Here is a 21,385-nt window from a genome sequence, read left to right on the forward strand (position 1 = left end):
ACCATGGACAATCACACCCCGGCACGCGCAAGCTAAGCATCTTTTTAAAGTCGTGTACCCTTTTATTTTGCACAAGTGGGCATCACATCCTTGATAGCATGTTATGGTACTGTTCATTGACCTGCAGTATCGGTGGGGTCTCCCTTTGTTAAAAGCATGCACTCGGAACTTTTTCACATGATTGGTAGCTGGCAATTTGAATAACTCTCAGGTGACCTTCAAGTGGGAGCAACATTCAATCTAGTGTTCCTCATCCCTAAAAGCTTTGAGGGCTATGTTCAGTCATATGGGTCAGCCATGCGGCACCCTTCTTGATCATATGTCTGCAGAACTCCCGGCAAGTTTTCTTGCTGACATAAATTATGGCAGTGTCAGCTGCGAGGACTTAATTTCTTTCTGATAATAAAGCATCGCTTCACAAGCCGAGTTTGTATCAAGCACCACTGCCACTTTTTCCGAGTCGGACGATCCTCGAGATCTTTACGTTGCCATCTTGGGGTGTTACGAAGCTTTTGAGCCATCTTGGGGTGTACATAGCGAGACCTTCATTTTTTTAAAGTTTAGATTCCACTTCCACTATGAAACTCTTGGTGACCTTCTAAAATATTAAGAATTAGCGAATCATTTCTACATTTGGCTCTAATATCATCTAATCATATACTTTTAAAAATGCCGAAGGCATCTGCATCAAAAGATATCTTCCTCTTGCTCGGTTGTTTTCCATGAATGTATTGCATTTGCACCTCGTACCTAATGGGCTGGGCCACGAACACACAACGCGCGAAGTGGGCTTTGGAGCAACAGATATCGGACTGTTCAAGTAGCTAGCAGGGTAGCAGTGAGATAGTTCTAGCCTCCCATCTTCAACAACAACAACAAAAAAAAAAAAAGAAAAAGAAAAAAAGTTCACATTTTTTTAGATAATATTGCAAAATCAGATCCACTATCACAATTCTTTGTATGTCTCGATATTTCTTTTTATTTTTCTTGGCATTTTACGCTTTATTGTAGCGATAATAGTTAACAACAAAGTTTTCAACACAAGGTCAAACAATGAGAATGCTATTCTTGGTGGAAGGAGGTTTGCTGCACTTGCTGGGGAGAATAGTTTGATCCTGTTGGCCATATATAACCTAGCCGGACAGTTTCTACTGGCCATACAGGCATTTAATCTGCCTAGAGATGGCATAATTTTTAGTTGGATCAGATCCACCGCTTAGCAAATAAACTAGTTCAACTATAAAGCAACATGTATGGAAGCATATGTATTGCCGCTCTTTTCTGTTTCATCCATTTGTGTGCATGTTGCTTCGTGGTTGGATCGCTCAGCGGTGGATTTAGAAAAGCAATATTCTTGCTTATCATAAGAACACCCTCTAACACTACAAGCTTTATTTTAAAATATACATCTACCTGAAGAACGCGATTCTTGTTAAGAATAGAAGCTAATCATTGATTTTCTAAAAAGAAGAAGTGTCTATATTTGCAGAAAGCTGCCAACCTTATTTGAAATCAAGCGCTTGGGTACTTGAGCTCACACTGTTATTTGATAGTCTGCATATGATATAGAATCCTTACCTCTTTGCGTTGCAGAGTTAATATGAAGATAACAACCAAAATCTCTCTGGGAAAATAGAGGGAAAATAAAGGACCCTGTTTTAGGCTATTTGTATCGAGTGAAGGGAAAATAGAGGAAGATCCAACCTCGGCGGATGAAAAAGTTTTACCCGCCGAGCACTGCCATCGTACCTGAGCTTCCAGCATGGTTAGCTATATTAGCTTGCTAGGGTTAACGAACAATAAAGGATATTATATTCGCTTGCTAGGCCCATCTTATATAAATATTCAAAATCTATTCAGTGCATAATAGATATGTAACTGAATATATGCCCGCACAGATCCTCACATACTTTTATTGTTCAAGCTCTAGCTTCTTTGCAGGCTAACAGTTCAAATCAATTTAAATTCAATCACAAGTACCACAAATTCAATCTAGATTAGTTGCCTTGTCTCCGAGTTCATATACGTTATAAGTCGAATTTACTGTGATATCATTTGTCACAACGTAGAATCTCACTCCAAAAAAAACTTTTTTTTTCTAACGGAGCTTATCAGCAAGCACAAACTTCATGTCAGAAAAAGATCCTATATGCCACCACAAGTTTTATTAGAGCCATACGAATAGTTAACCGAGGGGTACAAGGGGCATGGAGCTTCTGTCAACCAGATAGGATCGGGCTAATCTGATTATTATAGGATACTCGTTCAAGTTTGAATTGACTTACTCTATTATATATTTTATTTGTAATGCTAAAAAGAAAAAGAGGGCAATCGAGTATTCTAGAGATCGGATGTATTGGGAGTTAAGAATTGTGAAAAAATCGTATATTCTGTAATCTTTAATTTTTATAGTGAAGCTTTTGCAATATTTTTGCCCATAAATTTAGATGGATAAATCAAACTATGTAAATATTACATATTTTTATTTTTTATTTTTCTTCCTTTTTTATTTTTTTTGCTTGCCATAAAATTTTTTTTATTATTTCGATTTATTCACCTTACCTCATTGATGCCAAATGCCACCGTCTTTTTCTGCAGGATAAGAAACCTTTTTGTTTTTTCTATAAAAATGTATGATGCTGTCTGGTGTTTGATGAGGGATGAAAATTTCTGACTATATTTTAGTTTATCTTTTTCACATAAAAGAAAACTACTTTGGAAAAGGATGGTCTAGATTAACAAAAAAAGGTTAGGTGGGAAGCAAATAAGCATCGAGTCAGAACGTCCTGGAGACGAGAGACCCGGCACCGGAGATGTAAAACTAAAAGAAGGCTTAACAATGATATAAGAATGACCTTGAGACTTGACAGGCACGTTTTTTGAGAGATAAATCATATTACAGACTGGGTCGCTTCATTTGCTGCTCATCATTCGAAATATGTTCTCTGTACCTAGCTGTCTTCTATTCTTTATGCTTTATGTAGTCTTATTGCTAGTGATGCAGCTGGTTATACTCATGCGAGAGCAGTGTGAGCAGCCGATGTACCAAAAAAAAAAACTTAGCAAGGAGGATGATCTTGCGATGACGAGTCCCATTTGGCTCTAACTATTTCTGACTGAAACAGTATCCCTCAGATTCAAAGCTCAATCTAAATCCCATCCGCAAAATTATATCCTCAGCAATCCAATTCCAGGTCCAATCTCCAGTCGTTATCCCACAGTTTAGTATTAATAGTGGACTTGCTATCACAGTTGGAATAATTTAACATGGATTGTAGCTTATAGAGGGCTTAATTAAAAATGATAGCATTTTTTTATTTTCCGGATTGCTTATTCTCAACATTTTGTTATGGCTGATCATGACCGCATCTATTACTTATGCTAACAATAATGTAATCTAAGCCAAACTAGATAAATTAGTTATAATCTTTGGGTTATCCTGGTCGATGATGTTAACCCTGGGGTCCACCATAATAATTAGAAAAAAAGATTTGATGATCTGCTGCAATTCAAGTTTCTTCCAACCACATATGCCCTCCGTCACATCTCGATATACACGTGATACAATTGTTCTCAAATATAGCTGTTTTAAGTGCGTCTCAGCAAAAAAAATATTAAGAATTACGGATATGTGTTTAGATTCATGGCGATTATTTGCTGAAAAAAATTTACATATTTATACAAAATTTAAAAATTAAAAAAATTATTTTTAATTATTTTTTTTGATGAAAACAGTAATTTATATAGATCTACCGGGAGTATATCCTGTCAAATCAAGATAAAGTAAAAAGTACAAGAAAGAAGGTGTCTCCTATGGATGTCTAGATGATCTCTTCAGAGTGCCGAGCAAGAAAGAAGGAGACCTAATCTGCTGCGTTGTTTGTCTTCTAAAATACATGTAATACCTAAAAATAACTTAACTCTTGAGAGGAGTTTTCTTAGAATCATATATGCTCAACACCAAGTATCTATCTTAAAATATATCTTTTAATTAGTATTTTTGAGTGAGGTCTTTAGCTATTATAAATAATATTAAATTAGATTTGGTCCATAATTTATATGAACAAAAGATACTCAAATATACACTTGAGGATCTGTGCTGAATATATCTGATAAACTTAGAAACTGTTTCGACTAATTATTTTGGGTCAGGTCTTGGCATTTCTGGCCTCTATTCACATTTTTTTTGCTTAAATTTCTGGCCTCTATTCATTTGCCATCCTTGAGCCAGCGCCAGTCAACGTCCGTCCTCTGACATGGAGATTCCCTCAAATTTACATTCAACAATTGCTCAATCACATGCTGCTGCGCAGTACATATACTGCAACCAAACCAGCAACAGAGCTCTCCATCTCAATCACACGCTACGATCCGAACGTTATCATTTGCTGTTTCGAATGGTCCCATCTTAACCTGCTCCCATCAATTCATCAATTTTGTCTTCTTTCGGAGCACTCTTCTCTTCCATCTCTTCACTTAATGTCATCCCCAATGCGCCTGCTGGCCCACCATTTACCAAACCCCAGCTCTCCTTGCTCGCCGCCCATCAATTCCTTAAGAAACACGGAACACGAATCACGAGGAGAGAGAGAGGGATGCCCCCCAGCTGCTCTCGCTTTTAACTGCTGCGCCCACGTGATCGGTAACGATTTCAAGCGGCAGTAAACCGATGGGAAAGAGCCGGGCCTTCGGTGGGAGACCGCGCCCTCCTCCTCCTGCTTTCCAGGCTCGCAGCCGCAGCAAAAGCAGCCGTGCCATCCACTCCACCCCACGCGTTCCCCTCGCCTTTTCTCACGCTTCCCCCCGGACGGACCCCACCCTCCCAAGGTCGCGACAAGCTTTACAGGCTGGCCCCCGGTCCGAATTCCACGTTTTTTTTCCTTTCATCTCTCAAAATACTTAGGATTCCAAGTCCAGTTACCACCAGCTTTACTCATTAAAATTATGCTATTTACCCCCGCTAAAGGCATGATGAAGAAAACGGGGAGGGGCTTTTGGAAAAGGAGGAGGGATTGGATGAAGTTGGTGCATTAGCCAAGAAAAAACATATACATACATTATAGGGAACGCGGTTAAGTTAGTGCTTGGTTGGAATGTTCTGGATAAAGAATGGTTAGTGGACATAATAGAATCATCAAAGTAGGAAAAGAATAACAGCAACAGGAGAACAACAGAGACCATTTAATTTAATTCCCCGACTTAATCCAACAAATGAAACACACATCCACCCACCCTTACATTACGTTACACCAGACGGAGATAAGCACAAAAGGAAACTAGAAAAAGAAGGTAAAGTGAAACCAACAACAACTCTCTCCCTTCTTCTGTCTCTGTCTCTCCTCTCTCACATACACAGCAGATCAAAGGAGAAAGAAAGAGCGAGCCTTCTTCTACACCCATCTCAACCACCACCTCCTCTTTTCCTGGTAAATTTACTAATTACTCCTTCCAAGCTCAGTTGCGGGGGTTGCTCCGGAACGATCCCAGCGCCTTGATGGCCGCCGCTCTTAGGATGTACTGGTGGTACGCCGCCGCGGCCAACGCCCCCACGAACGGTCCCACCCAGAAGATCCACTGCGACACCCACCAACAGAAATAGAACGTAATTTAAAACTGAGTCCAGATAATTATAACCTGTAATATAACAACTGGTTTTCATATCAATCATTATTACCTGGTCGTCCCAGGCCTTGTCCTGGTTGAAGATGACGGCAGGTCCCAAGCTCCTGGCCGGGTTGATGCCGGTCCCGGTGATGGGAATGGTGCCCAGGTGCACCATGAACACTGCGAACCCGATTGGAAGTGGAGCCAAGACCTACATAATACAAGCAGCAGCATGCAGAAGGGTAGCAAAAACCAAAACAACAAAAAAAAAGGTTAGCAGAAGGAAACAAGAAAGGTGAGTGGGCTGCTAATTTGGTGCTACTTAGCTAGCTAGCCAGCTAGTAGAGTACGGACCGGGACGTGGGAGTCACGGGCGCTGCGCTTGGGGTCGGTGGCGGAGAAGACGGTGTAGACGAGGAGAAAGGTGCCGATGATCTCAGCGCCGAGGGCGGTGCCCTTGGAGTATCCGGAAGCGACCACGTTGACGCCTCCACCAAAAGAGTTGTAGGGTTGCTTCATGATCCCCTTGACGATGCCCACCCCGCAGATGGCTCCCAGGCACTGCGCCACCATGTACAGCAAAGCCCTCACCAGCGACACCTTCCTCGCCAGGAACAGCCCGAACGTCACCGCCGGGTTGATATGACCCCCTTTTATTTTATTTATTTATTTGGAAGACAATAAACATGGTCGGTCAGTATAAAGAACGTCAAGTAAAGTGAAACTAAACACACACACACAGAGAGAGAGAGAGAGAGGCTAACCGGAGATGCCGGCGGTGCAGTAGACGAGGATGAAGATCATGCCGCCGAAGGACCAGGCGATGCCAAGGATGCCGACGCCGCCGCACTGGTCGTTCTGGGACTGGACCCTGTAGCCGATGACGGTGGCGATGGTGACGTAAAGGAACAGGAGGGTGGCCACGAACTCGGCGATCACGGCCCGGTATAAGGACCACAGCCGGACCTCTCCCATGTCCAGCAGAGGCGCCGGCGGCGGATCGGTGTAGTCCTTCACCGGCGCTTGCTCCGCCTCCTCGCTCACCTCCTTCGACATCGCTCTCTCTCTCTCTCTCCCCTCCTTTCTTGCTCAGACTTCTCTTCTTTATCTTTCTACTCTCTTGCGCTCTTTTTACAACGAGGAAGCGAGGGGGGTCGTGGGGGATTTATGGATAAGTAGTGGTCTGCCAAAGGGAGGCTTTCTTTAGAATTTTTTGTTTTAAAGCAACATCATGTCCTAGCTCATGTATTAAATTAAAGAGTGATCTACGGTGACCCAAAATGGTTTATTAGCCAAATGAGTCCCTTATCTCCAACGGAGGCAGTGGAGCTTATTTTCCAGATGATTGTGGGGACTTTTTGTTGTGATGCTTGATGAAAGGACGAACACAGAGAGAGAGAGAGAGAGAGAGAGAGAGAGAGAGAGGCGAGGTTGGTGTGGGCCCCGGTTACAGCGAGACCATGTGATCATATCATGAATCCTGGTGGGGAAAGCGGGCGAGATGAGACGGAGGAGAAGATCAGATCCGTCGTCTCTGCCCGGCATCTAAAATCCCACCGCTTCCAACCTTTCCACGGCCGTGCTCTGATCGAATGAATCATCACCGCTCATTCAAAAGTCGACGGTAGTTGTTGGACTCGTATGCGGTTCCACGTAACGTGCGCATGGGTCCAGGAAACAGAGGGCTCGGGCTCCAACCCACCTCTCTGGATTGAAGGGACGCAAATAGGGCACAGGACTGCTGTTGGGCCAGGTTGGGTTCCAGGGAAGCAATTTCGGACACGTGGCAGCTTTCTACTACCCAATCGAACACATATGGAGCTGGCACAAGGCGCCGATTTGTACACAACTTGTGGTGGACCGTGGCAGTAGGGGAGAATGATCCAGCCAGCTCGAAATATACCCCATCCGTGCGCTCCGACCTACCCAGCCGTTGGACCATCTCGCCAACGACCGTTGAGATGTAAGCGAACGGCGATCACGCTCGAAGGTATTTAAGTGTCCAACGTACACCTAGAGCCCCGAGTTCGAAGAAACCCAACGGTCCGGCCGATCTTATCCGTGAATGTAAAGTTTTCGTGTACCACTTACCACCAGTGTAAGCGAGGTCTCGAACTGGCCCACGAGCCCACCAAATTAGTGGCCGCAATTCAGAAACGTGGCATATCGTGGTTGGTCAGAAAGTTAGTGTGCGGGCCCAGGCATGCTGTCGCTGTTTAGATGTCTGGCGGTGAGCTGTCGCTGTCGTCTATCTCGTCAGCACAGAAGGTCCTCGCGAACGAATCCGAAACCACCGCACCGGACCACAGCTGCGTGTTTGCTGTTCGTCCCGTAACAGCAAACTCTAAGGTTTGTCGCAGCCTCTCCGTGCTTTGCCGTCGCGGGTAAAAGTAGAACCGTGAACGCGCCAAAGAGCGCGACACGTGTCGCTCACGTCCAACGGCTACTTCTTTCGAGAGACTTCGGTTGTCGTTTTACCGTTGGAGCCCCCGCAACGGTCAAGAGGAAATTCTCTTCTTTTTTTTTTTGTTTGTGGTAAATAGGAAACAAACTCTCCTTTTCCGGCTCTTTGCGAACGAACGCCCCAAGGTGGGTCTCGCTCTCGGAGCAGCTGTTTGGTGTTCGAGGAGGCCCAAGCAAAAAAAAAAAAAAAAAAAAAAAAAAAAACCAACATGGCTGTTTGCTGTCCATGAATAAACAGCTGATCGACGAACGCGGGAGCTAGTTGCGGAAGGGGCCGGACAAACTCCAACTCCAGGCCGATTTGGTATCGAATGTGGGGTTTCCGCGCATGACAATAACAGCGGCCTTCCAAGGTCTACTCTTAATAAGTCTCTAAGGGCAGATTCCCAGTAAACTTATTTGTTTGCATCATTTAGAGCTCTTACATGAGCATTCAATTCCAATCTCCATTCTCGTGGTCCCCTGTAATAATGCGCAATCGTTGTCTATCACACTCATACCTTAAATTTAACGAGGGGAGGAGTCTCAGCATTTCAGTAAGAGTTGGATCTACTTTTCCATGGCACTCGTTTACCACATATTATAACATAAATCATTTTTATTCGAACCTTAGGCATATCTAGTATATTGTCATCTAGATACAAGAAACCTACGGTGTATTAGGATTTCTACATGTCTTTTTTGAAAACAATAACGACGTGTCTTTGAAAATGCACTTCAACTTTTCTTGCATACATTTTTATTATTTAGTTTGAAAAAAAAAAATTATGTCTAGAATGCCATCCCACCGTTTGCTCTCATGAAGGATTTATCCGATTCGTGGGAAGAATTTATTTTACTGAAATATATTTTCTGAAAAGCTGATGCCTGGATATATTACACCTAAAAAAAGTAATTTTACCATACTTGGTTGATCACAAAAAAAAAAAAAACATAAAAAGCACATTTTCGAGGTAACTTATATTTTGTTAAGCATCTTTTTTATTAAAAAATTATGTAAAAATATTTTTACATCCTTAATAAATTGATGGCAAGGAGAAAAAAAGATATAAGCCACTAAAGGTATTTCTTACAAAATATATTTTATCTTGATTATCAGCTTATGAAACAGTAGCTTTCTCATGTTTCACATAGGTTTTTATATTTCATAGAAGATGAAAAACTTATAACCAAGGAAAGATAGATGAGAATACAATTTTCTATATTTCACATGGATTTCTATTTTCGCAAGGAAAAGACGATAGAAAGGCCACATTTCCATCTTGAAATCTCCAATCAAACGTAAATCTCTTTGTCATTTTTTTTATTGACCATACTTTCCCCTTTCTTCTTCCCACACGACTAAACTAGTCTGAAAAGGATGCATCGAGAGACTTAAGTGCCAGTGGTTGATTTGCTAACCATTTTCCAAATGAAGATTAGATTCTTTACTATTCTTGGTCCTGTGACGATGTCACTCCGAAAATACAAATACAGACATCTAGTTAAACGTTCCAAATTGCACATCTAATGATGGGTCCTCAGAGTTTACAGGTCCAATAGGTTTTATAGTATAGAGATCAGGTAATTAGGTTATTTCAAAGCTTGAGGCCTATTGGGTTGAAAATGAAGGCCTAATTCCTCCCTCACATCGGCAACCATCTTGGCCGGCTGCTGTCATTAATTTCCGGTCTCATCCTTATCCCTTGTGATTTGAGACGACAGCGACGGCAAGCCCTTCCGGCAGCTTCCACTGAGGAGGAGAATATGCCCGGAGGACACTAATGGAATCAACAATCAGAGCACTCAATCATTGCAAGCCGCAAGCCAACGGGGATGAGGTCGGTTGGATGCCTTTCCACTCTTGCATCGTCCAATAGCCATCAGACAGCCCACCAACATTTTATTCTAATTATATTGGAATGATATCTAATAATATGATAGGAGTCAAAATGAAGTAGGTTTTTTTTTTTTTTCTTTTTTAATGCAGTGATGATTCACACCAATCTTGTACGAGTGCAACTAATAAAATTCAAAAAAAAAAAAATGAAGTAGGTTCGATGGCATCGTTGTCGCTCCTTTTTTTTTTTTTCTTTCTCAAGTAGCTGTATATGTACGATTTTTCTTTCATTATTATTATTAGTTTATGATGCGATCGGGTTGCAGTTTTGGACAAATTCCCATAACCCTGTGATGGTACATGAGATTTTTTCTGCTGTTCTGGAGATGATTCATCTCTATATGAATTCAAGGGTTGTAGACATTGTAGCATGAAAGAATCTATAATTCCCACCAATGGAGGCTTAAGAATCTAGGAGGTGCACCTAGAAATGATACATTCTTATGACAAGTTTGTATTCGGATTGTATATTGACAATTCGATGTAAAGTTCGAAAGCGAAGGTTTGGGTCCATGTTCCTCCTACCCTTACTAACACTCCAGAATGAGACTACATAGGTGGAGTTAATTTCTACCTAACCCACTCGAGTTATGATCCTTCATGCTCTTGCCATAATTATTACATCAACACATGCTGCTGCATTGATATTATGCATCAGAACATTATGTCCACTGAATGCCTATCAGTGCATGGTAGCATTCCTCCATTAGAAATTTGCCCCTTTTGTGAGAAGAAGGGAGAGGTTTACCATGCGAAAAATATTTGCCTGCAAACCTAAAGAAACATATATTTTTATCTAGACTTTTGACATTTTATTTGGTAAGACAGAGGGAATCTTCGAATTGTTCGGAAGATAGGTGTTCCAAATGCTAATTGAGCTATCCAAAATTACTACATTGTATATCCATGAAGGATCATTTTAGCTTCGGTGCTACCTCTATTTATTTATTCTATATGCTTTTTTCTCCAGTTCCATGTATATGGTACTTCAGATTTCCAACATGGGAACAAATACTGATAGATTAACAGACTAAACTGATGTGAGCTGAATAAAAAAGCATCATCCTCAAAGGCATGGAAAAAGAAAAAGAAAACACACACACACAAACCGGTTGCAATATTAACATAAGGAACAATAGTCATATACGTCATATTAATTATTGAATAAATTGAAATGCCATAACTATGCCTATGCCTCACCTTCCCTCCTCCTTCCCTTACCATCTGAGTGATTCTCCCCTTCTCAACTAGGTTGTGACATACCAACTTGTTGCTGGCCTCCTTCGTGGCCACACGATGCTGATGGATTCATGACAGTGAATTTCATCATCACAAGTATTACACTCCCTCTCTTCTTCTCTCTCTCTTCGACTCTATTTCTTGGGGGGCGATGATGGAGTTCCCCACCATAGCAACATCTCAGCTTACTGATTAGAGATCTTTTCTGGTTGCCAATATTGTTGTTTTTGGTGGTTGTTGTTGGGGTTTTCATAGTTTTAGCAATATTATCGTATCTCGTGTTTCGGTAATATTCTAGAGATGGAACTATTGAATTCTAAAGATTTGTATAGATAGGTGGCTTGAATTTGAAATTTGAACTTCGGATTGGTTTTTTGAGATTTGTGTTGTTTTATTGGATTCTCTCTCAGCTTAATGAAGTAGATTGGATGACCGCTCTTTTTCCTCTATTTTTCTCAAAGGACATTACAAAATGTTGCTGGTGGTCCAAACCGAGAACGATTGGCACTGCGGTGTGAACGGGGTTCCGTCTGAGTTGTCTTGGTTGGTGTTGGTTGCGCTCCACCTTCCGCCAAGAAACCTGCAAACAAGCCTTGCACCACCACCAGGGTGGTGATGGCCCTCCGACGGTCAAGTCAGAGGAGATTGGAGGAGGAGGAGAGGTGATAATCGCAAGTAAGAGAGTGCTCTGGGAGATATTGCTCACCCCCCCTTTCTCCCCCCAGCCGCATATATACCTGGCTGGGGGGTCTCTCAGGGGGGTTCGTTATCGTGGGGCACGATGGTGTGGCCACTGACATGGCCGTTACAGGGCGTCGTGGAGCAGCACCGGGTACGGCCACGTCAGGGCATAGTGGGGCTCCGCTTTGTACGGCTGATGCAGGAGATCGTGGAGCAGCATCGGATACAGCCGTTGCAGGGAGTAGTGGAGCAGGAGGCCGCGGCGTGCCTCTGGGGAATAGCCTGTCGTTATCAAGAGATCTCCGACTCGGGGTCGGAGCGCTGGATCAAGGGGCAGCCGACTCGGGGTCGGGCTGCGGAGCCGAGGATATCCGACTCGGGGTCGGATTGCTGGATCAAAGGGCAGCCGACTCGGGGTCGGGCTGCGGAGCCGAGGACGTCCGACTCGGGGTCGGAGCGCTGGATCAAAGGGCAGCCGACTCGGGGTCGGGCTGCGGAGCCGAGGATGTCCGACTCGGGGTCGGATTGCTGGATCAAAGGGCAGCCGTAGTCTTCCTGGGCGCGCGTGCCGGTCACGTGGGGCATGGCGGCTTATTTCCCCCGTAACAGTAGCCCCCCACTTCCGAGCCTGGAACCAGAAGGGGAACAGGTGAAGGGAGTGATGTTTCGGGATTGCCGCCGTTCCTCGGAGAGGCGCGCGCGCTTCGAGCTCCCCGCCCTTTTTATGGCGTATGGCGGTTATTGCCGACCTGGCAGTCTGAGGATTTCGGCGGACATCCTTCCTTAATGGTGTCGATTCGCCTTTGGGGCGCGAGCGACCCTTCGGCAGCCAGGCGTCCTCTGGCGTCATCGAGGCGTCACTTGCCTTTCCGCCTATTTAATCGGGGGCCTTTCCCCGTCCGTCTTCTTCTTTACAGATATTTTCAAGTTTCCCCTTTGCGCAGCTGTTGCTGCCGTCGGACTGTTCACTTGTTTCTTCATCTCGCCTTCGTCCTTCTTTTTCTTTTAACTCTCGGTAGCGTCTTGCTGACTCCTGGCTCCCGAAATTCTTCCGGCGCTAGGCCAGGCATCCGAGGGTTAGGCCTCAGGAAACTCTTCCGGCGCTAAGCCAGGCATCCGAGGGTTGGGCCTCAGGAAATTCTTCCGGCGCTAAGCCAGGCATCCGAGGGTTAGGCCTCAGGAAATTCTTCCGGCGCTAAGCCAGGCATCCGAGGGTTAGGCCTCAGGAAACTCTTCCGGCGCTAAGCCAGGCATCCGAGGGTTAGGCCTCAGGAAACTCTTCCGGCGCTAAGCCAGGCATCCGAGGGTTAGGCCTCAGGAAATTCTTCCGGCGCTAAGCCAGGCATCCGAGGGTTAGGCCTCAGGAAATTCTTCCGGCGCTAAGCCGGGCATCCGAGGGTTAGGCCTCAGGAAATTCTTCCGGCGCTAAGCCAGGCATCCGAGGGTTAGGCCTCAGGAAACTCTTCCGGCTAAGCCAGGCATCCGAGGGTTAGGCCTCAGGAAACTCTTCCGGCGCTAAGCCAGGCATCCGAGGGTTAGGCCTCAGGAAACTCTTCCGGCGCTAAGCCAGGCATCCGAGGGTTAGGCCTCAGGAAATTCTTCCGGCGCTAAGCCGGGCATCCGAGGGTTAGGCCTCAGGAAATTCTTCCGGCGCTAAGCCGGGCATCCGAGGGTTAGGCCTCAGGAAATTCTTCCGGCGCTAAGCCGGGCATCCGAGGGTTGGGCCTCAGGAAATTCTTCCGGCGCTAAGCCAGGCATCCGAGGGTTCGGCCTCAGGAAATTCTTCCGGCGCTAAGCCAGGCATCCGAGGGTTAGGCCTCAGGAAACTCTTCCGGCGCTAAGCCAGGCATCCGAGGGTTAGGCCTCAGGAAACTCTTCCGGCGCTAAGCCAGGCATCCGAGGGTTAGGCCTCAGGAAATTCTTCCGGCGCTAAGCCGGGCATCCGAGGGTTAGGCCTCAGGAAATTCCACTCGTTGGTCGACCAAGGCTGGCGCATGCCGAGGCAACTGGTCGGGGCTTCAGGCTAGTCTGCTCCCGGGATGGTCATCGGGTTAGCCTGGCATCCGAGGGCCGAGCCTCGGGACCTTCCACTCGTTGGTCGGCCAAGGCTGGCGCGAGCCGAGGCGACCGGTCGGGGCTTCAGGCTAGTCTGCTCCCGGGATGATCGTCGGGTTAGCCTGGCATCCGAGGGCCGTCAAGCCTCAGGAAATTCCGCTCGTTGGTCGGCCAAGGCTGGCGCAAGCCGAGGCGACCGGTCGGGGCTTCAGGCTAGTCTGCTCCCGGGATGATCGTCGGGTTAGCCTGGCATCCGAGGGTTGTCAAGCCTCAGGAAATTCCGCTCGTTGGTCGGCCAAGGCTGGCGCAAGCCGAGGCGACCGGTCGGGGCTTCAGGCTAGTCTGCTCCCGGGATGATCGTCGGGTTAGCCTGGCATCCGAGGGTTGTCAAGCCTCAGGAAATTCCACTCGTTGGTCGGCCAAGGCTGGCGCGAGCCGAGGCGACCGGTCGGGGCTTCAGGCTAGTCTGCTCCCGGGATGATCGTCGGGTTAGCCTGGCATCCGAGGGCCGAGCCTCGGGACATTCCGCTCGTTGGTCGGCCAAGGCTGGCGCAAGCCGAGGCGACCGGTCGGGGCTTCAGGCTAGTCTGCTCCCGGGATGATCATCGGGCTAGCCAGGCATCCGAGGGCCGAGCCTCGGGAAATTCCGCTCGCTGGTCGTGCGCTTGTCGCTCGCTGCCCGACGGGGTTTCTCCGTGGCCAGCCGCGATCATGTTTCTCCTTTTCTCTAAGCGTTGCCTGGGGGAACACGAGAAGGGCATTAAACGCTAATTAATGCGTTACCTGGGAAATCGGATCGCCAGCTGCTGCTTGCGAGGAGTGTTAGTTGAGCGGCCGCGATACGCGGGTTCTTCGAGGAGGATACGGCCTGGGCGCGAGCGGAGATATGTGAACCTAGGGGTACATGACACCCGGATTGTCCAAGTTCTACTGCCCACTTCACCAGCCGTCCCGCATTCTCAGGATTGCTGAGGATCTGCCGCAGTGGTTGATCGGTCAAAAGGGTGACAGAATGAGCCTGGAAATAGGGGCGAAGCCTCCTGGTCGCAGTCAGCAGCGCGAAGGCGATCTTTTCAGCCTTCGTGTACCGCGTCTCGGCATCCCGGAGGACTCGGCTGGTGTAGTACACGGGCTTCTGAAGTTTTGCCTCTTTCCGAACCAGTACTGCGCTGACTGCGGTTGGGGAGACCGCCAGGTAAAGGTAGAGCATCTCCCCCTCTTGCGGCTTGGACAGCAGGGGAGGAGACGCCATGTACTCCTTGAGCTGGTCGAACGCCACTTGACATTCAGCCGTCCAGAGGAAGTCTTTCGGGCGCTTCAACACCTTGAAGAACGGTTGGCAGCGTTCGGCCGATTTTGCCACAAATCGTCCGAGCGCGGCGACCCTCCCAGCGAGCTCCTGAACCTCCTTCACTTTGGTCGGAGGGGACATATCTTGGATGGCCTTGATTTTGTCCGGGTTGGCCTCGATCCCCCGCTGGTTGACAATGAAGCCGAGGAACCTCCCGGCCGAAGCACCAAAGGCGCACTTCGCTGGGTTTAGCTTCATACGAAACTTCCGCAAGGTGGCGAAGGTCTCCTCCAGATCCGCAATGTGCTGATCCGCATGGCGGCTCTTTACCAGCATATCATCCACGTACACCTCCATGTTCCGGCCGATCTGCTCCTTGAAGATTTTATTGACGAGGCGCTGGTAAGTAGCGCCAGCGTTCTTCAGACCGAAGGGCATTACCTTGTAACAGTACAGCCCCCTGTCTGTTATGAAGGCCGTTTTCTCCTCGTCCTGTGGAGCCATCATTATTTGGTTGTAGCCGGAGAAGGCGTCCATGAAAGACAGCAGCTGATATCCGGAAGTCGCGTCGACCAGTTGGTCTATTCGCGGAAGCGGAAAGCTATCCTTGGGGCACGCCTTGTTCAGGTCGGTGTAGTCGACGCACATCCTCCACTTCCCGCTCGCCTTCCGGACAAGTACGACGTTTGCCAGCCACTCGGGGTAGCTCACTTCCCTTATGAAACCTGCCTCCAAGAGTTTGTCTACCTCCTGGTCGACCACCCGGATCCGATCCGGGGCACAGTGTCTCTTCTTTTGCTTTACTGGTCGGTGGGTCGGGTCGACGTTGAGGGCGTGAGAAATGACCTCCGGGTCGATCCCAGGTACATCGGCCGCCGACCAGGCAAACACATCTGCATTGGCTCGGAGGAATTCCACTAACCAGAGCCGAGCTTCCAAGTCGAGGTTGGCACCGACCCGGACCGTGCGGTCCGGGCGGCCTTCTTTGAGGGGAACTTCGATTACGCCCTCGGCCGGCTCCCCGTGCCGCAAGGCCACTTCGTCTCTGGCGTCAAGGGACTCGACGCTTAGGGCCTCCATGGGCTTCTTCCCTTTGAGAGTTGCTAGGAGACACTGCCGTGCGGTTGGTTGGTCACCTCGGACCTCTCCAATCCCGGCCGCCGTGGGGAACCGCATGAGCAAATGGTAGGTAGAAACCACCGCGCGAAGGGCGTTCAGTCCGGGTCGTCCGAGGATAGCGTTGTAGGCCGAGGGGACACGGACGACCAAGAACCCGAGTCGCACCGTGGCTTCTGCGGGTGCAACGCCCGCAGTCACAGGCAGCTCAATGACACCTTCGGCCGAGATAGCGTCTCCAGTGAATCCTATGAGGGGGGTGGATGTTTTGTGCAACAATTGTCGGGACAAGCTCATCTTTTGGAAGGCCTCGTAATACAAGATATCAGCTGAGCTTCCACTATCCACAAGAACACGCCTTACATCATAGTTCGCCATAGTGAGAGAGATCACCATGGCGTCATCGTGGGGAGTCTGAACCCCCTTTACATCTTCATCACAAAAAGCGATTACATTTCCGACCCGCTGCCTCTTCGCGACGGCCACTCCTGATGCTTCCGCCGAGCCCCCTGCGTTCCTCACGGGCCGAGAGCAGCCCCCAGTGATGGTGTGGATCACTCCCGCAACGGGTCGATTCTGCTCCCGAGGCTCCTGAGGGGCCGGGTCGGCCGGACGCGGGTCTGCCAGGGGACGTCGGTCGTTTACATATCGACCGGGACGCCCTCGGCGAATGAGAGCCTCGATCTCGTCCCGAAGCTGGAAGCAGTCTTCGGTATCGTGGCCGTGGTCTCGGTGGTACTCACAGTACGCCCGAGAAGGCCTCCTCCCAGGGATCTTCTTCATCTGCCTCGGGACCGGGAGGTCCTCCCGCCCCTTGACCTCCATGAGGATCTGGGCCCGGGGGGCCAGGAGTGGGGTGTACCGGTTGAAGCGTCGGTGCGGAGAACGAGGGCGTGTGGCGCCGTGGTTCCTTGCTGGTGACGGGCTTCTGCGCCGGCGTTGAGGCGTCGGGCTCCTCCTCTGGGGTGCCTCTTTTCGCCTTTTCTTCCCGGGCTTTAGAGGGGCCTCGGCGGCCTCCTTGTTCCGGTGGGAGGCTGCCTCCTCGGCGTCTGCATACTGGTTTGCCCGAGATAACAGCTCCGGGAAGCTCCGCGGCAGGCGTTTGTCCAGGGAGAAGGTGAGTCTGCCCTTCCGGAAGCCACGCTTTAGGGCTGAGAGAGCCACTTCCTGGCTCAGGTTCCGGACCTCCAGTGTAGCCTTGTTGAAGCGGGTGAGATAATCCCGCAGGCTTTCTCCCTCGTTTTGCCGGACATCAAAGAGGGAGTCGGAGACCAGTCGCCGCCTGCTACTGACGGCGAAATGGCTGATGAAGAAGCGGGTGAACTGGTCGAAGGACTGGATGGAGTTAGCCTCCAGGCCGGCGAACCATGCCCTTGCCGGGCCACGGAGGGTCGCCGGGAAGGCCTTGCAGAGGAGCGGATCCGATGCTCCATGGAGGAGCATAAGAGTCCTGAAACTCTCCACGTGGTCCCGCGGGTCCGCCGCCCCGTCGTAGGGTTCGATCGCCGGCATTTTGAACCCCGGCGGGTTCGGGGTCCGCAGGATCCTCGAGGCAAGCGCCGGCTGGGAGGAGATCTCCAAGTCAGCGAAGGGATCTTTGGAGTGGCCCTTCAGGACCTGGAGTTGTCTGTGGAGATCGTCCACCCGCCGGTCCAGGGAGCGCGACCGGTGGGTGGGGGACAAGGAGCGGCGCGAGGGGGACCGACTGGAGTGCGGGCCCCTCGAGGACTGGGGTGTCTGAGAACGCGCCCGGGTCCGCCTCTCGTACCCCGCACAGCTCCGATGAGAAGGTCCTGGCAGAATGGACCGCACTCGAGAATCCTCCTCGCGCCGGCGCTCCTCTCCATGGGAGAGGAAGGAGCGCGGGTTGTGAGAAAGAGGCGAGTGCTCGGGGGGCAGCGGCTCCTGAGCCCGTTGCGGCACCCGAGAGATCACACCCTGCAGATTCTGCACTGCCTCCGCGAGGGTGCGAACCTGCTGGGCTAGCTGGTCGAACTGAGCAGCTTCGACCGTCTGAATGGGAGAAGAGGCGGTGGAGTGCTGCTGAGAGTGCGTTGGGGACGCAGCAGCCTCCCGGCCGGAGGCGCGAGAGGCTCCGCGACCGGAAGCATTGGAAGCTCCACGACCACCTCGCCGTGCCATTACGATCGTTCTAAGATTCGGGCCCTTCCTCTAGCGCCGACTATTGCTGGTGGTCCAAACCGAGAACGATTGGCACTGCGGTGTGAACGGGGTTCCGTCTGAGTTGTCTTGGTTGGTGTTGGTTGCGCTCCACCTTCCGCCAAGAAACCTGCAAACAAGCCTTGCACCACCACCAGGGTGGTGATGGCCCTCCGACGGTCAAGTCAGAGGAGATTGGAGGAGGAGGAGAGGTGATAATCGCAAGTAAGAGAGTGCTCTGGGAGATATTGCTCACCCCCCCCCTTTCTCCCCCCAGCCGCATATATACCTGGCTGGGGGGTCTCTCAGGGGGGTTCGTTATCGTGGGGCACGATGGTGTGGCCACTGACATGGCCGTTACAGGGCGTCGTGGAGCAGCACCGGGTACGGCCACGTCAGGGCATAGTGGGGCTCCGCTTTGTACGGCTGATGCAGGAGATCGTGGAGCAGCATCGGATACAGCCGTTGCAGGGAGTAGTGGAGCAGGAGGCCGCGGCGTGCCTCTGGGGAATAGCCTGTCGTTATCAAGAGATCTCCGACTCGGGGTCGGAGTGCTGGATCAAGGGGCAGCCGACTCGGGGTCGGGCTGCGGAGCCGAGGACATCCGACTCGGGGTCGGATTGTTGGATCAAAGGGCAGCCGACTCGGGGTCGGGCTGCGGAGCCGAGGACGTCCGACTCGGGGTCGGAGCGCTGGATCAAAGGGCAGCCGACTCGGGGTCGGGCTGCGGAGCCGAGGATGTCCGACTCGGGGTCGGATTGCTGGATCAAAGGGCAGCCGTAGTCTTCCTGGGCGCGCGTGCCGGTCACGTGGGGCATGGCGGCTTATTTCCCCCGTAACACAAAATATTTTGAAGCTTTGTATGTTTACATAGTTGTAAATAGTGCTGCAGACTGCATGACTACAGTCCATCATGGAAGACCTATTTTATGGGCACATGGTTGATCCATTCCCACCTAGTTGTGCAACCTCTTGTATTTTGACTCCTGTTATATTTACTCCATGGCAACTTAAATCATCCTCCATAAACAAAAATCAACATTATACAATGTTGACAGCCATGGGTTGATTAAAAGTGAAATTATAGTAGAAATGTAAGTAATTATAAGGGGAATGATTGGTGGCCCAACCATAAATCCATTTCCGAGAATATAGTAAATTAATGCTTTCATAAGTTAGGTCTAAAAACTCAACTTTTCTTAAACCAAAACGTATTACAATGGATCTCGATGCAAACCCAACTTCCTAATTCAAGTTCAACCATATATAAACCAAGAACATAAGCCACGCAAGGCAGAATATTCAAGATCAATGCATTTCAACAAACTTATGGAGAAAAAAAAAAGCAACAGCGACAGGATTTAAATGACCAAAGAAGCCTAAAATCGAAAGTAAAGCATTCATTAGGTCATCTATAGAAGAACCACCTTAATGGGCTAGAAGAACTCTTGTCTTGGTTGGGCTCCAACTGAGCCTGCTCTTGACGTAAAGTTTAAACTAAAAGCCGCCTTGGGCCTTGACGGCAGCATTCTTGGTTGGGCTCCGACTGAGCCTGCTCTGATCTCCTGTCATCGGATCACGGAACCCAGCTGGATATATTATCCATTAACCAATAGCGATATCCCAATAGGATTGAATAATTCTTCCTGCCCCAAAAACTTAAATATTTTAATACTTTTGCCTGTTTTTTTAGCATTAAAACCTGGTTTTGCTCATAAAAGTTTATCTTATCAAAACAGCACTGTATCGCTACAAATTTGTTTCTGCCAAGTTTTAGCTGGTTTTACTGATACAATGAATTTCAAATGGCTCTTATAAGAGTCTGCATATTTTACAGCAGATTTTCTTATACATTATTATATAAGAAAAGTATTGATACATATCGATGATCTTTAGACATATCAGGCAATGTCGCAACAGTTAATTTGCTAAATTAATTTGTTTCTACAAACCAAGAAATGACACATGAAATGATTAGAACTTAAGAAATGCAACAATTTAGATAATTGAGTTGTTTTGACGAGAGAATCGAATGATTTATATCCTTGCAACATGTCGCAACAAATGAGTTACTGGACTGGTCTTTTCCTTTTAGTAGCTACCAAGTTTGGCCAAATTCATAACCATGTATAAATAGCCAATGAGTATTTGAGGATGGTGTCATCAAAAATTATGACATGTAACAATTCAAATGGATTGAGTTGCTTTGATAAGTGAATCTGATGATTTATGTAATTGCTATGTACAACAATATATGAATGTAATGATAAAATACATCAGTTTTAAATAAATGCATGAAGCCCTAAAATGCTCCGAATAATGAAGAGCGCCTATGCTTGTCTCTTGCATCCAAGAAAAATAATTTGGTGTCAAAAGGTAGCATCCCTTTCATCCTTGGGAATTCTCAATGTAATTGATGAGATGAAACCGCTACGAGTATGGTTAACTTTCTTTATTCCCTCTTTCCTTGATGTATGTCTTTTAATGGATGTGTTGGGATGAAATAAGAACATCATGGTTGAGAGACTACATCCCACTCTTTAGGAACTCTCCCTGAGTCCACCAGGAGAACAACTACTCATGCTCCCATTTTCTCACATTCTACCCCTTGGGCCAATCAAAAGGGCCGTTATCCCTTACATGTTGCATATGTTCTAGAAAAGGGTTGTCCAAGGATGGAGGTGAATAAGTTAGCTGATTAAGTCGCTTCCTGTTGACCCCCTAATGGATTTTGATGAATACAAAACATTAGAGTATAATTCCCTTTATCTTAACAATTTATTTGAGGATTTCAGGTGTTTAATTAAGAATATTGTTAAGAAATGTCTAGGCAAGTTCCCATATTTTTCAAGGATTTATTGAGAATTTTTGAGATGAAGAAAACAGATCAGGGACAG

At 48.2% G+C, this 21,385-nt stretch overlaps 1 protein-coding gene across 1 annotated transcript; it reads right to left on the reverse strand.

The window, feature by feature from the left end:
- Positions 1–5,162: 5,162 nt before the first annotated feature.
- Positions 5,163–7,049, reverse strand: LOC103721145 (aquaporin PIP2-7-like). The gene is made up of 4 exons (XM_008811216.6): positions 6,369–7,049; positions 5,959–6,254; positions 5,675–5,815; positions 5,163–5,574 (listed from the first exon to the last, which is right to left on the reverse strand). Exons 1-4 carry the CDS (start codon positions 6,658–6,660, stop codon positions 5,455–5,457), a joined length of 849 nt encoding a protein of 282 aa, XP_008809438.3. The 5' UTR covers positions 6,661–7,049; the 3' UTR covers positions 5,163–5,454.
- Positions 7,050–21,385: the final 14,336 nt, after the last annotated feature.

The sequence above is a fragment of the Phoenix dactylifera genome, chromosome 6 (genome assembly GCF_051530095.1).
Source record: "Phoenix dactylifera cultivar Ajwa chromosome 6, Ajwa_hap1_PhDact_Kaust_v1.1, whole genome shotgun sequence".
Lineage (NCBI taxonomy): Eukaryota > Viridiplantae > Streptophyta > Magnoliopsida > Arecales > Arecaceae > Phoenix > Phoenix dactylifera.